This window comes from Mus caroli, chromosome 7 (assembly GCF_900094665.2).
Source record: "Mus caroli chromosome 7, CAROLI_EIJ_v1.1, whole genome shotgun sequence".
NCBI classification, from domain to species: domain Eukaryota; kingdom Metazoa; phylum Chordata; class Mammalia; order Rodentia; family Muridae; genus Mus; species Mus caroli.
Genome location: NC_034576.1, coordinates 60,313,784 through 60,324,965, shown reverse-complemented (window position 1 = coordinate 60,324,965; position 11,182 = coordinate 60,313,784). Strand labels below are relative to the sequence as shown.

Genomic DNA, 11,182 nt, shown 5'->3' with positions numbered 1-11,182 from the left:
CTGTGGCCACTCTGAGCCATATACTGAATTTATGCCAGCCTGAGATTAATAAGGAAAAATCCCGCCCCCCCCCCAAAAAAGGGAAAGGTAGAGGATAGGGGGAAGGGAAGGAAGAAAAGGGAAGGAGGAAAGGAAAAAAACCTAGAACCCAGTGGTCCCAGAACCAATATGTACATATAATGAGAAGTAATTCAACCTAGAAAAACCATGATATGCTCTGTAGTTTAGATCAATTGGAAAATATTTAAAAAATATTGAAATAGTAACCTGTTTATCTGAACCTTAGTTATGTCTGTTTTCCTTTTATTTGAGGTTAAGACACAAGACTTAAAAAGATGTAAAGGAAACCAAGCTAACTAGATAACTCTGTTTCAAATAATATTTGTAAGATTTTTTGAAATCTCTAAGTTGGTGATTGTTTTCATCTTTTAGAGTTCAATTTCTAATTAAGATCCTCCAGGATGGAGTCCAGTGAGGTGTAGCTTGTGAATGTTCTCAGCTTGTCTTGGGCCATCAACTAATCTCACGTTTTAGACAGAAGATTACAATGCTTAGCGTGATTCTCTTTTCTCTTTTGTCATTAATGAATTTTTTTACATATTTAACAGGAATAATAAACCTTTAACTGTACTAACAAAGTGCAGTTCAAAAATGTGAGTGTTCATTAGTTCTCAACTTTCAGGAGAAGTTTGTAAACATAATATTAAACATTGACATCTTGTGAGTTCAGGCAGAGTATAAATATTTTTGACCTTGATAATAAAAAATTAAAGATACAGCTCACAAAAGATTGGAGGCAGAACAGAATAAAGAGAAAGCCACTTAAGGATGGAAATGTTAGTGTTTTTGTCTAAAAACTTGTCAGAAGCCAAGACACTGAATCAGCCTACGATCAACAGATGAATGGCTAAAGTGTGTCCTATACTAATGACTTAACCGGAAAAATCACGATGTACTATATTTTGCATCAAAAATGGATTTGGAACTGGGGGATTCTGAAATGGCATCAACAAGATGTAAAAGAACAGATACCATGTGCTCTCTCTCACAAGTGAAGCTACAAAACTGATCTCATAATACAAAAGAGGAGAATAGTGAATGCCAGAAGCTGGGAAGAGTAGTAGAAAGTTGGCAAAAGGCTAGCCAACCAGCATAAGCTCAAGTGGTCAGCAGCACAGTGGGCAAGAGCATTTCACACTATCCTGTCACACACTTTAGGAAATACTAGCAGAGAGGAATAGGCAGGCCCTAAATGAGGTTAATGCACTTGGTATACAAGGTAACACTGAATGGTAAAAATTATTACATGCTAGGTTTGAAAGCAAAATGACAGCAAATTAATTAAATATAGAAAGCTAGAGGCAAAGGCATAAACCAAGTGTAACAAGACATAGAAATTTAACTTATTTGAGATGTTTTAAATCACCTGGTAGTCAGAGTCATTAATCTATTTCAAGAAGCACAGGGCTACTAGGCTGTGTTCTCCCATTTCACTGCATTGCTTGTTTCATTCTCTACCTTTATTTTGTTTCTTATGGACACTAGAGGCTGACGGAATGCAGGGTCTGGTGTTTGCATGCACCATACTTTTGCCCGGCTGCAGTTTTCAGCATTTGTGGTTTTTCTGTTGCTGCCTACTCCTTCTGAGTTGAACCTACTTATCCATCAGCAAGGGGGCAAGGAGTATGTTTCTCTAACACTAGAAACATCTTAGTCAATAATAACTGCTGCTTTATTCTACCTGGTACAAGTCCCTACCTTAAAACTGTTGCAGCTTTTAAAGAGTCAGTCTTCTCTGAAGTTTATCTCTATGGCAAGAAGCACTGATAAGCCTCATCCTTTATAAAGTAAGGGAATACTAAGCAAGAACTTTGAAGCAAACACATGTGAATGCAGGCCATGTCAGTAGTGGATTGGGGAGTGAATAATCTGGGTGAAGGTTTCCTTGGGGGACGCTGGACCCACTGGAGACCAAAATAGGTACTTAGTAGTAATTTTTGGTCTTTAAAGTTTTTCACAAATCCTGGCCCAGTGACCTAGGTGAGACATGTTCCCACAGAGATGGTCTCATCACAGTTAACTTAGTTTAAGCCATGCCCAAGTCATAAACCCAGAGAAGACCTGGAATATAAAAGACTTGTTTATATACCAGAACACTGCATCAAATGTCCCTCATATTATTCCTGACTACTTTACTTCCAATTGCTATGCATGGATGTACACCCACTGAGCTGATCAGCCCCACCTTGCTAAGAGCAGTATGAGACCCCTGGGATCTTCGAGAGCGTACACGTCTCTCGATAACCTGTCTGCATGGAAATGCCCATAGTTTGCATGCATTCGTTCATTTGCTTGCTCAGTTGTTCATTCCATGATATCATCTCACTTTCACACTAGAAAGGCAACAAGAGATTGTTCCATAGGTTTTAATATAAAAATGTGTAGTCCCTAAAACACTAGAATAGATTATATCTGTATGGTTAGTTCTTTTCTGAAGTTCCAAGCTAAATTATGACCTTTTTTTTTTCTTTAGTACTAGGAACTGAACCTAGATCCTCACATAAAATTACATAAATCTTGATTTTTCCTTTATAAAAAGAAACAATATAATTGTTCTCTTAAGTGGTCAGCTTGGGGCTCCAAATTCATTTTCCTTTCATATAACCTAAATGGACATGTGTACTTAAACAAGGTTGGATTAAAACAACGACAGTATTCATCAACAGATTGAAAGGAAGAGAAAAAAATCAGTCTTCACATGTATCAGTTAGTCCTTTTTTAATAAATTTGAATTCATTCAACAAGTTTCATATTGTATCTGTCACTCAATTTTGCTGTTTTTTTTTTCATGTCAAATAATACCAAAAAATTACATCAATGTGCTTAAGCAAAACCGGGTTTAAGTTTTATCTTTACAATGAAATGAAATCGACGGGAATACCAATCAGGACAGCAACCGCCTATTCCTACGAGAACAATCCTGTACTTACCTTGAACACATCTACTGACTTGGGAAGTAGAAAAATGAGTCACGAATGACATGTTTGTGGGCCGTCCCTAGGAGAGGTATGGTGCATGAGCCACTCTGGGAGGTCACTTACAAGATGAGGGGGATTTAGTCATTCAGGAAAACATGGCACCTTTCAATGCAGTAGAAGAGGTAATCAGTCCAAGGCACACTCGCCAGTGTCCTGGGAAATTTACTCCACCAGGGCAGTTCTTTGCCCAAAGAGTCAATGTTATTGTGATGGAAAGTTCACACTGACATGAAAGTCAGGGTTCATTCCAAAAGGAACAAAATATTTTACCACTGGTTCAGTTGGCTTACAGAAAGTGGCCAGAAATATGAACTCTTTTTTTTTAGGTGGAGGGTTAAAATATGAATTATAGTAGGCTTATGCTTTTAAGCAAGGAGATTCAACAATGGACACATCTTTTCAGAATGTGTTTCCGTGGTTCAAATACCTACAGCTACAATGTGCCTGACCCCTCTGAGATGATCTCATTGGTGAAATTGTCAACTCAGTGTTTCAAAACAAGAGAACTGCTTCTGATGGGAACAACTGAAGATGTCCCCGTGTTGGCATCAAAACACACAATACTGCAGATGGACATGTCACTTAAAGCCTAGTGGGAACATTATTATGATATACTTTTTAGTTCATCTGAGATTCAGGGGCAGTGAGGGTGTCATGGCATTGGCAGCACAACCCCTCAACTGTCCTGGGATTGGTGAGCAGGAGTGACTTTCCTTTTAAAGATAATTCCACTCTGATGAGTCTTTTCTCTGCTGGGACTGATGGAGGAGGGCTATTGAATTGTCACAGACATATCTGGAAATGACTAATAAAGGGCTGTCATCAAGGCATCAAAACCATGAGCCCTCTGCGAAGCATTTTGTTTTGGAAAGACAGTACTATTGAGAAAACTAACGGTTTATTGAATTGGTGAGAAATTAAAATTTTCTGTTCTTAAGAGCTCTGGACATGGGTAACAGCCACCTCCCATCAGAGGTCCTGGTGGAATCCCTCCGCACCCTCACTTACTGGCTCAAATGGCTGCTGTAAAGTAACTAGAGGCTACTTTCTTAGATAGGGATCAGAACCCACTCTTCTGCTAACACAGCCAGACTTCTCTTCTCAACACTTCTCCTAGCTTTAAAAAATAGAGAAGCCATAAAATAAGTTATTAGAAGAAAAATATTTTTCTTCTGAAATGGAATAAAGCAAACACATACCCAAGGATCTTAGAAAGGATTTTTTTTTTTTTACAGAATACATGTATGTATTTGTGTATGTGTGTGTATGTATATGTATGTATGTATGTGTGTGTGTGTGTGTGTGTAATTACAAATACTACTTAGAGTCTAGCTACTATGGTAACTTCATTACAGTGTCTATAAAGTTGTGGATCCAGTCTTGGTGCCAAATGCATATAAAAAGCTCAAAAGCTATTATGACTACACCATGCAAATTTTTATCCAGAGATTCCCCGGGAGTGCACTGCTGCTCTTCTGAGCCCTGCGGGGTCTCTGCCTTGATATGTGGGTATCTCAACTATGCATCAAAAAAGCTCTGAGTCACTTCCCCAGAAAAAAAAGTCACAGTTCTGAGTATAATAAATTATCAGTCAATGACTGTTTCTGCCACACTGCTTGCATTTTGGAGTTCCTTGTCTACATGTGGCACTTACATCTTGAGTTACAGGATACAGAGAGAGATACCTGAAGTATTGAAAGGGATAAGGTCTTTGCAAACATTTGTATTCTTTTAACATGTTACAATGATAAGGCCACTTACAGAATTTTTTTTTTTAATCTGTTTAACTTTTTGTCTCCTCCCACTGTTACCCATGGGGAAAAAAAATTCTAGAGAAAAGCCAAATGGCAAAATTCACAGGCTCATCTCCAGATAGAAAATAAAACAAAGGAGCAGTGATTTAAAGAAGACTTAGCAGATAAGAATGGGGGAGGCAAGGGGTATAAAAATCAGTAACTGTCCCTCACAAGGATTTTGTGGATTTAGGTTTTATTTAATATTAGGTTTTGAACAGTCAGACTCCCACATATTAGAGATTGCAATGGCCACCAAAAAAATCAAGTAGTGTCAGTCCATGGTCAGTCCACATGCCTCCTGGGGAGGGTGGTGGTGCTGCCTGCCTATGTGGAAAAACGATGGCGCCAGACTTGAAGGTGCCGCGTGTGTGGGATTTGGGGGTTATTAATTTAGCAGTTCTTTACTGCTTGTTGTTTTTTATCCTGTCTTCCAAATGCTTCGCTGTGACACCCGTTTACATAACTGCAGTCGGTTTATGGATGCCTGTGATAGAAATAGTTTACAAAAAATATATCATCTTTGTTTTTCTTTAGAAAGAGCTCATCTAAATAGTAAGTTAAGGTCGCATCTATGAAACCGGTGCACCTTGTCTTGTTTCTACGAGCTTTAAAAAGTCCAAATCCTGGTGAGGCTGTGGATCAGAAGGAAGCAAAAGAGACGATTTGTGTCAGGTTGCTCTCCTTGCCTCAGAAACGGTCATGGGTTGTTGTGTGATGTGTAGACTGGAAGTGTTCCTGCAGAGTCCTAGTCAGTCTAGGAGGAGTTGGGTGTGCTTATGAGATATGTCAGTACAGAAATAAAGGCTGTGAAGACTTTTAAGTTTCCAAAAGTGAACAGTAGAAACCTTTTAGATTCAATCCTAATTTCTAGAGAACAGAAAATAGTTACATCACAGAATGAAAAATATGACGTTGCATGCTGCCATGATAGCAAGCAGAAGAAACAAAATCTTGGCAATATATGTAGGTATGCATATTATGCAAATATATTTATATTAACATACAATGTTATAAGAATGGTAACATAACTGCAAGGGGGAAACCACTCTAGATGGTTTTACCTTAGAGTAACAAAGAACCTGAGACGTCTATGCTTCCAGTTAAATAGCAGACCTAGAAATCTGGATGAGCTGTGGAGCACACTTCTAGTGATTGAATGTCATTATCAAAATGTGCCACTGTGTTCCCACATGACAGTTAAGCTGGACCCACTTAATGTTAACAGAAATCTCCCATGTATATGGGATGGTGGAGTACTTAAAACGGGACACCGTTTACTCCCAGTGAGTTTTTAAAGATGAATATTCAGACACGAGCGTAGGAGCTCCCTACCAGTGAGAGTCAGGTAAGTTCACTGTCAGTGACTCACCTCATCTGCTAACCCACTACAGACAAAAACACCTGATGAAACAAGCCCATCACAGAGAAGCCAACAAGCCTCGGTTGCAAACTGAGAGGGTATGAGGTGTACAACTACGGCTGTGGGAGTTCCCAAAGATTAACTAAGAATTCCTTTTGGATTTTTAAGCGAAAATATCTAACTTATGATAATAAAAGACACACCTTGGGATGACTGTGTTTCACGCCCTCATTCTTGAGGCATAATATTTAGATACTTGTCCCTTTCAATTAAAAAAGAAAGAAAAAGCTATGACTTTCTTTAATATGCATCCTGTGTTAAATTGTCCATAGTTGCAAAATGTATGGTATGTATGTGTATTTGTTTTATGTACACAGATACTCTTATCTGCGTACTTGAACATATACACATACATTCTCATATACACGTGTATTTTATATATATGCTGAGAAAGTTCACATATATATATACAATTGTGTGTGTGTCCGTGTGTGTGTGTGTGTGTGTATGTTTGTGTGTGTGTGTGTGTGTTTGTATGTGTACTGGTATAAAAACTTGACAGGCAGGGTAATATTTCACTCAGTGTTAAATGAAGTCTTTGAAAAATCAAGTACAGTCACTCAGTTAACATAGTACAGCCAGTAAACTAAATTGAAGAGAGAAAAGGTGAATGGAAACACGATCCGGGACCATCTGTCTATGGCATTCACATCGGTTAGATCAGGGATTTTGATTTTGAGCTGTGAAGACCTCCTCCGTAGGTGGGTCTTCTTGTGCGGGATGCTTCTGTCTCCCATGTACCGCCCATGCCCTTCCTTGGGCATGCTCTGTTTCCTATACTGGATTCCTGAGTTGTCAAAGGATATTGCTGAATTCCTGGTGTCACCAACGCTGCCTGCAACCTCATTCATTTCATTGTGAACATCCATCGGTGCTAATAGGATATTCCCGTGAGCATCCACCTAATGGGAAGAAAATGTATACTCTTAGGAAGCTGGAATGCCTATCAAATTTTAATATGCAAGACCTGGATAGAATGATGTTACATAATCATGAAACATAACTTATGGGAATCTGTATGTTAATTCCATGTCTCATCTTATAGGAAAAATACTTTTTTTGGAAATTTAACTGCAGCTTTCAGAGTGTATTTCCCTTATCTGAAAGTTCTTATAGAGAAAGGAAAGGCAGCTTTACCAAATGGATATTTCACATTACAGACTCCCTACTGAAGAGAAACCTGAAGTGTGAATCCCTTCCAGAATTTTACTTCTCTGTGAGTGACTGCTTATAATTGTGCATTGAATGGAAATGATATAGTACTCTCTGCCTTGTCTGCACTTCAACCTGTATCATCTAGATTTGGCAATGGCACAATACCTGTGTCACTCAGTCTCTCTTCCAAGTCACATGAGTATTGAATCTTAAGACATCTCAACAAGAAATGGAGGTGAGCACAGCACATGAAAGACTGTTGCAACAGAAGGCCTCATGCACATAACTTTCATTTGGCTGTATTGTTAAGATTCCTCCGTTGTTTTTTTTTCCCCATGCCCTCATATTAATTTCTTACTTTGCCTACTGATAACTTAAATTTTGTCTTAGGCATGAACTGATAGACTGGCAGAGTACATGTAACATTTGCTGCCAGTTCTGGCTTCAAGTAGACCCAGGGATAGGAAGTTAGCTTGTTCTATTTTGAATGTTTGCATTGGACCCCTGGTCAACCTCTGTTAAATATGCCTATCCTAGCCTGCTAGCCCTTTCTCTGATGATTTAAATTGCCAGATTACTGTGGGGAAGCACAGGGACAATCATGATGGTGCTCACGGTGACTATTGTGGTAGATCCAGATGTGGGTCTCTGCCTAATGTGGCCCTAGCAGAAGTCCTCTTTTCCAAGAGCTACTTTTAAAGTAGAAAGTCTCTTTTCATAGTGAAGTCAACATAAAAATAATAAAGTTTTATTCTTTGTTAAATATAGATGCAGACCTTCCACTGCAATGCCATTGATGCGTGTGTTTATTGGTTTGTCACAGGATGTTTCAGCAGCCTCCTTATGGCTGTGGGACCATGCAACTTGGGGAACCTGGGCTGGTGTCCCTGGTAAAATTGCAGTTGGATCATACTGTAGTTGCTACAGCCTGGTTCTCTGAGCTCTCCATAATCCCATCTGTGTCTATCCTTTTCCTGGAAGGCTGTACCCCTTTTCCATTCTTTGTCCCTGGCCAGCCTTCTCCTTTGAGCACTATATTTTTAGTTGATGGAATTTTCCATAAACCATTAGTTGTTTTATACAATGACTTATTGATATGCTAATTTGAGTCTTTCCAGCTTATAGATGGATATTCCTGTCTCTCACTAAAGGTGTTAAGCAGAATGTGAAGGTTGTAAATCAGGGAGGGAGTATACCTGACTCTTATTCAGGAAGAGATAGGGAACCATGTGAAGAAACACTGAGCAGATTAAAGAGCCCAAAATCACAGCTACCAACTGCAAAGTGTCCAAGGCTCAGGAAGGGATACATATAGTAGAGGCCACCCAGGATCCTGCCAGTGAGTTGATCACACTCTGGTTTGAAAATACCTCTCAAGGTAACTTAACTATGTGCTAATATTGGTCAATTCTCATGTGCCACAGCTTGTGAGCTGGTTACGAGGGGACTTTGTAGATGTAATTAAGGGTACAGCCCTCAAGATAGTTCATTTTAAATTGTTGGATGGGCACAATATCATCATATATCAGCAGACAAATATCAATCCTAAAAGGTCAAATTGCTTTGTGTAGGAAGATCTGAAGTTCATTACGAAGGAATAAGACAGCCCACAGGAGCAATGACTGACCCCAGATAAGAGCCAAGCAAATTCTATAACACAAGGACATACTTGTCCAGCCACCTGATTGTGCACTGCTATCAGAACAACTTTGGTTTTAGTCTCTATGATAGAGGCAGACCTATCCTTCCCCTTCTCTTCTGGTACTTTTTACCTAGAAGATGTCTGCTAAAATTGAGCTCTGTTTTACCCTGTTAAATTTGTTTTAATTTGCCATAGCAACTCTATTTAAAAAAAAGAAAAAGAAAAAGAAAGAAAAACCCTATAGGATGAGGGAAAACATGAGATGTGCATTTACCTACTATATAAAAGACCACAGGTGAAAAAGGAGATATTTTTCAGGCCAAAGTATGAAACACATCAAAGACCCAAGAAATCCAGCTAGTTTCTGATACATGCTATGCCTGTTGGTGGGTGGAGTGTGTGCTGCTTTTTCTCTGTCATTGTCATCTTTTCACCATATAATGTTAATAATCAGGACACTTGATCATGAATGTGAAGATAGATGAGAGCCTGGGCTAAGTAAGGGTTTCTGTTTGTCATGCTAAGAAACTCCAACCCTATGTTTTTAGAATAAAACATAATCTCTAAGCAGAAAAAAAATGATATAGAGTACATGTCAAAGGATCAAGAAGAAAAGCTGAATGTGAGACGTGACAAGGGAGTCCATCATATAGGTCTCCCTGGCCAATAGCAGTCAGAAAAGAGACCCTAAAGGTCAGACAGATGACCTTTTTCTGCTTTTGTTCTCTGTGTGCTTACTATGCCTGTAGCAGGAGAAGTTCTGTACTTTGTCGATTCTATTTTGTGTTTGTTTTGTTTTCTGTTTTCTGAAGCAGAGTCCCAGTCTAGCCCTGACTAACTAACAACTCAGTCTGGAGCATAAAATAGATTTGAACTCATGGTAGTACTTTTTCTTACTTTAGCCTCCTGTGTGCTTGAATTGCAGGTTTGAGTCACTAAGCTTGCCTTTTATCTTGGAAGTTGTAAGAAAGGAGAGAGAGGAGAGACCCCACCTAGACTTGATAGCTGAGAGTTATATCTTAACCTTACAGGGACTGAGAAATTAGGATTGAATAGGACTTTGTATTTTCTCTCTAAGTTTTTATTTTTATTCTATTTTTCCCTGGATTGATCAACAATAAACTCCTTTCAATGAAAAGCTGTTTGTCTTCAGAACCAGGAAGACTTCCAGAGACTTCAGACTGAGTTGTTAGTGGTTAATTATTAGTTGTTAATAGTTCAAGCAGGAAGAGATACCCAAAGCCACAGACGACATGGCATGGTTGAAACAGAAGTGAACAGTAAAGGGCTGTGCCTCTCACTCCCACTGCAGCATCGCCATAACAAGGCTCAGCTGTGGGAGAAACTTGACCATACTAGCTCTACCTAAAAAGGGACACCTTGAAGTACCTATGGCTGGGCAGGAAGGAGGTCATGAACAGATGCCAGAGTTGATCTTTGCATACAGTTAAAAGCAAGTGTACAGGTCAGAGTGCTGACCTCTCTCTCCAATGCAGTCCACAGTGCTTTATGGCATTGAGCAGTGAGCAGGACAGGGATGAAAGGGCCAGTGGCTCACAAACCATCTTGACTTGGAAGCTGGCTTGGAAGGGACTCTGCCAGGTGATCCTGACATTTAATTTATTTCATTACTTCCTTTGACTACAGTGAATTAGCATGGTTCTACCTGGTACCTAGCTGCCTTTACATCATGGAGATGGTATACTCAGGCAGCCACATTAAATGTTTAATTTGATTCTTTTTCTATGTTCAACATTTTAAACAGATCTACCTTCATGGTAAGCTGACATTTTAAAAACTTCTTTGTTCCTGAAATTGAGCCAGAGAACACCCTAAAGGGAGAGACACTGACTTTTTAAAGTACTAATGTAGAACTTACACTTTTTCATAATAATAACTCATCCATTACAGTAGTTACCATCCCAGAAAGTTCAAAAATTTCCCTCCAAGATAGAAAAGAACACAAACATTAGTAGCTATAAAAATATATTCCTTATAGCTTATGCTATTTTTAAAGAGGAAAACAGAGAGATGATGGGCTTGTGGTCCACCACAGTGCCTCACTGGAGACATACACAAGGGGGTATATGGAAATCATAAGTACACACCTGCTTCCCAACAGGGTCATTCA

General features: G+C 39.1%; 1 protein-coding gene across 2 annotated transcripts in view; it reads right to left on the bottom strand.

Moving 5' to 3' along the window:
- Window positions 1-2,761: 2,761 nt before the first annotated feature.
- Window positions 2,762-11,182, bottom strand: part of Gabrb3 (gamma-aminobutyric acid type A receptor beta3 subunit) — a 228,587-nt gene continuing 220,166 nt past the window's right edge. Inside the window, exon 9 of one of the 2 annotated variants that reach the window (XM_021166821.1) lies at window positions 2,762-7,156. In XM_021166821.1, the coding sequence (XP_021022480.1) occupies window positions 6,815-7,156 (342 nt within the window). In that variant the 3' untranslated portion in view covers window positions 2,762-6,814. The remainder of the gene's footprint in view (window positions 7,157-11,182) is intronic. The other variant, XM_021166820.1, reaches the window with a different exon arrangement.